This window comes from Lipotes vexillifer, unplaced genomic scaffold (genome assembly GCF_000442215.2).
Source record: "Lipotes vexillifer unplaced genomic scaffold, Lipotes_vexillifer_v1.1 scaffold1315, whole genome shotgun sequence".
In the NCBI taxonomy this organism is placed as follows: domain Eukaryota; kingdom Metazoa; phylum Chordata; class Mammalia; order Artiodactyla; family Lipotidae; genus Lipotes; species Lipotes vexillifer.
Window position 1 is genome coordinate 1,594,156 of NW_006785785.1, and position 4,296 is coordinate 1,598,451.

Here is a 4,296-nt window from a genome sequence, read left to right on the forward strand (position 1 = left end):
AAAAAAAAAAAAAAAAAAAAAAGATAAACTTTCACCTCTTTCTCTAAAGAATGGAAGCACTTTTCTAGCCTCATCTAAAATATTTTTTTTGACATTCTAATCATTTAAAAGATCTTCTAGGGTCTGAATCATTTTTTCCTTAGTGTATTAATGGGAAAGTTAAAATACAGAGGAAAACTGATATACTCACTGTCACAAAAATAAATCGGTGGTAGAGAAAGAACTAAAACCAAATCCCCCCTAAAATTATAAGGTTCCTGGATGTACTATTCTGCCTTTGACTTTTAAATGCCTACCGAGGAGACTTTTAATACCACCTCACAGAATGTAATACTCTATGTAAGAAAAGAGTCCCCAAATACAGCTAAGCATCTTAAGTGAATTACAAAGATGATTTTTGCTAATTACCTCTCAAAAACATGCCTCTATCTTCCAGACCCTTACTCTTCAGGGCAAACTACATGTTGGAGTCACAATGACCTCTCTTGTTCTAATGAAACTTAACTCCTTCTGTGCCTGAGGGCTACGGAGGTCCACAGTTTGCTCATAAATCTGGCTCAGGGAAGAAGAAAGGCCTTGTGTTGGAGTTACGTGGGCCTCCATCCATGGTGCTTGAGAGAACACAACATTTGTTTGGTTAAAATGCTGCAAACTTTAAAAAAAGTGCTGCAAACTTTAAAAAAAGTGCTGCAAACTTTAAAGGTGTAATGGAAATATTACCTGAGGGTACCAATACTTAAAAAAGAAAAAAACCCTAAAATTATTATTCCCAGAGACAGGCAGAGGATTGGTAGTTAAAATTCTGGCCCCATACCTCATTACTAACAATGAGGTCACCCGAACAACCCTTGTTTCTGGCTAAGTCTTATGCTCTCCCCTGCACCACATGTCATGTTTCACTGTGCTACATTACATCTTAAACTCCAGGCAAATTCATGTATGCACTTAAAGTGACCCCATGTGACTGTCCCCAAGACTGACAGCTCTTCTCTAGATGTGCCTGGATCACTTTAAATTGGTGTAGAGCACTGAGGTTCCCCAGATCCAACGTTTCCTCTGGAGCCATCACTCTGATAATATAATCAGTTTCCCAGCATCCCTTTTATTTCATCACATAAATAAAATTGCCAATATGTCAAGCTGCCTCCTATTGCACTGTGAATGAATTTTCCAGGCTGCTTCAACAAAGCCAAAAACCTACTTTGTCACATGACTCCACAAAACATGATGGATGCATTTAAGTTTCAACATTTGTTTCTTCTTCCTATAGATTTCCTTTCCTGCCTCCACTTTTATGAAAAGGGTATATTTTAATTTACCTTGGCACACGGAGCATTCAACAACACAAAGAAGCTACTGTAAGAACAGGTCCGCAAGAATGTTCTAGAATAAACTGGTAGGCTGTAACTTACTAGGATTGCCAAAAATATATCTTTAAGAACCAAAGTTCTTGGGCTTCCCTGGTGGCGCAGTGGTTGAGAGTCTGCCTGCCAGTGCAGGGGACACGGGTTCGTGCCCTGGGCTGGGAGGATCCCACATGCCATGCAGCAACTAGGCCCGTGAGCCACCACTACTGAGCCTGCGCGTCTGGAGCCTGTGCTCCACAACAAGAGAGGCCGCAATAGTGAGAGGCCTGTGCACCGCGATGAAGAGTGGCCCCCGCTCGCCACAACCAGAGAAAGCCCTCGAGCGGAAACAAGACCCAACACACCCAAAAATAAATAAAATTAATTAATTTAAAGAAAAAAAGACTTAAATTAAAAAAAAAAGAACCAAAGTTCTTCAAAATTTATCAGCTGGTCTAGTCTGGTTATACAGACTTACAGCATCCCACACTCTTCCTCTGTAGCACTCACCACAAATGGAAACAAATTATGAATTGTGCATTTTGTGGTTAATGTCTGTATCCTCCATTAGAATATAAGCTCCATGTGGACAAGGGCTGTGTGTACCTGTTATTTTATTGCTGTGCCTCACACAGTTCCTTGAGTGTAGTAGATAATCAAATCATATTGATAAACAATCACAAGAGTAAATAAATCTGTGGGTGAAGAGAGTGTTAAATCGGAAGGTACGGCATGCAAGAGTGAAATAAGCTTTTAGAGTCCCTGAGATTTATTTTTAGGGGTGTCCTGACAGATTTATTATGAAACTACGAAAATGGCATACTGACAACAATCTACAAGTTAATTATTCTTGAGATAAATTCGGGATTCATAAAACCAATTCTCTTGGTGGCAATTTCCCACATTTAAAATTTTACAACTCCTGCGGGTATCTGTTTAATTTAACCCTTGCGTATGGAAAGATCAATGTGTGTATATTTGGATAAGCAGAAACGGCAAGCAGATGCAGCTATTCCTAGACTCCACTACTCAAAATCACATTTCACTTCAAAAGTCACAGAAGTATAAACCAGAAAGTGCCACTGAACAGTGTCAGAATTCTCTACAGCAATTCACGCTGTTTTCTTGATATTTCCCTCTAAGCACTGATAAAAACTCTTTGAAGTGAAAGAGTAAATATTATCATTTGATAGTACTTAGACCGAACAGTGCAAATACAATTGCATTGTGTTACACTCTGGGGACACACAACGCTGGCAGGGGTGCCATGAAGGAACCAACGTGCTCAGCACTGGTGCAGGCAGCAGGGAGCCCCGCTCAAAGAACTACTCACCCCTTAATCTTCCTCTGATAGACACACAGAGGTTAAGGGGAAATGCTGACTTTCCAATATGTGTTTCTGTTTTGGTAGCCCTGGGAAGGAAGGATCACAAATAGGAAATGGGAAACGCCAACTCCTAATTATCAGCCCGCTTTTACTACTCCCTCCGACATTTTTGTAAATGATCACGGATGGGGGCGGGGAGAAAAATCTAAGGAGTCGCCCCAGCAGGGCGGCGCGGAAAGGAAAGAATCCCAGTAGCTGGTGTCAGCGTGTCCCCGGCCTGCGACGCGGCAAAGGCCTGTGGACGCGCGGGAAGAGGGTCTAGGGCGAAGGCAGCACCGCGCGGGACCAACTGGGTGGATGGGCGAGTGCTGGGGGCACAGAAAGGGCACTCTGAGGAGTGGAGGGCAGCAGGAAGAATAACCTGGGCAGCCCCGGTGGGCGGCGAGGCCTGGAACCGCGTACGCACCATCCAAGCACTGAGCCCGGGGAAGGTCTGGCGGGGGAGACGCGCAGGGTCGCCCCCGAAGCCGGGAGCTGACCCGGCTCGGCCAGCGCCTTCTCCGGAACCAAGCAACGCTCAGCGCTGCAGGTCCCCCGATCCACGGCCGCTGCGAGGCGCGCAGCTGTTGCCCGCCCAGCCCTGTCCCCGGCGGCGCTCACCTTGCCGGGAAAGGGCCCCGGGAGGAGCAGCTTCAGAGCCTGCCTCTTCAGCTCCACCAGGCGGGCGTTGCAATTCTCGCACCAGACGCCGCGGTCCGATCCGGGGGAGGAGCCGCCGCCGCTGCCAGAGCCCGGGGAGCCCGTGCCGAAACCTGGCGAGCCGCCCAGGGAGCCGGGCGAGCTGGTGCCAATGCCCGGGGAGGCGGGGCCCGGGGAACCCGTGAAGGAGCTCGGGGACGAGGTGCCCGAGCCGGGGGCCGGCGTCCCCGACGAGCCGAGCGCCGAGCCCGCGCCCTCGGGAGTGGGGCGGCTCCCGGCGCGCGACTCTTCGTATGCTTTCCGGTACCAGCTTTCCGGGGAGAAGGGCGCCGCTGGCTTGGTGGGCGAGCAGACTTCATTCACCTGCTGGGGAGACACATGGTGTCAGGGGCCGCAGGGCGGCTGGCTCCCGCGCCCCTGCCCAGGGCCGCCCTCCCGCCTGCCCGGGGACCTGCGCTCCACTGAGGACCCGGCCGAGCGCCCATGGGCGCACGTTAGGGACCGCTCTGAGCCCTGCGGCCAAATCTGCCTCCCTAGGTCAGGTTAATTGTGTTTAAGTGAATCCCCGTCGCCCGGGTGAGCCCTGCACCGGTTCCCGGGAGGAGGCGGACTCCTCCGGTTTGGAAGAGAGGGGCTCACTCGCTCAGGGAATTTCGATGGTTTCTGCAGAGGAAGCCACGCATTCAGCTCACCGCGCTTTTGAACCCGCCACCCATCCCAGCAGGAGCTCACTTTTAAGATCCTGGACGACGGGGGGCGGGGGGGGGCTATGACTTTTGGATTTTTATTCATTCAGGGCAAGGCCCTCCGTATCCTGAAGGTAAATGAAAGGTTCTCCCGGCTCCAGGAAAACGGTCCCTTAAGAACAGCAGAGAAATCGTGGGAAACCCTCCCACTCGGCTTAACTCTGCTTGGAAGTGCAGG

At 49.5% G+C, this 4,296-nt stretch overlaps 1 protein-coding gene across 1 annotated transcript in view; it reads right to left on the reverse strand.

The window, feature by feature from the left end:
* KIF26B (kinesin family member 26B) overlaps positions 1-4,296 on the reverse strand; it is a 521,123-nt gene that overhangs the window by 516,086 nt on the left and 741 nt on the right. Inside the window, exon 2 of the mRNA XM_007458080.1 lies at positions 3,334-3,735. Within this exon, the coding sequence (XP_007458142.1) occupies positions 3,334-3,735 (402 nt within the window). The remainder of the gene's footprint in view (positions 1-3,333; positions 3,736-4,296) is intronic.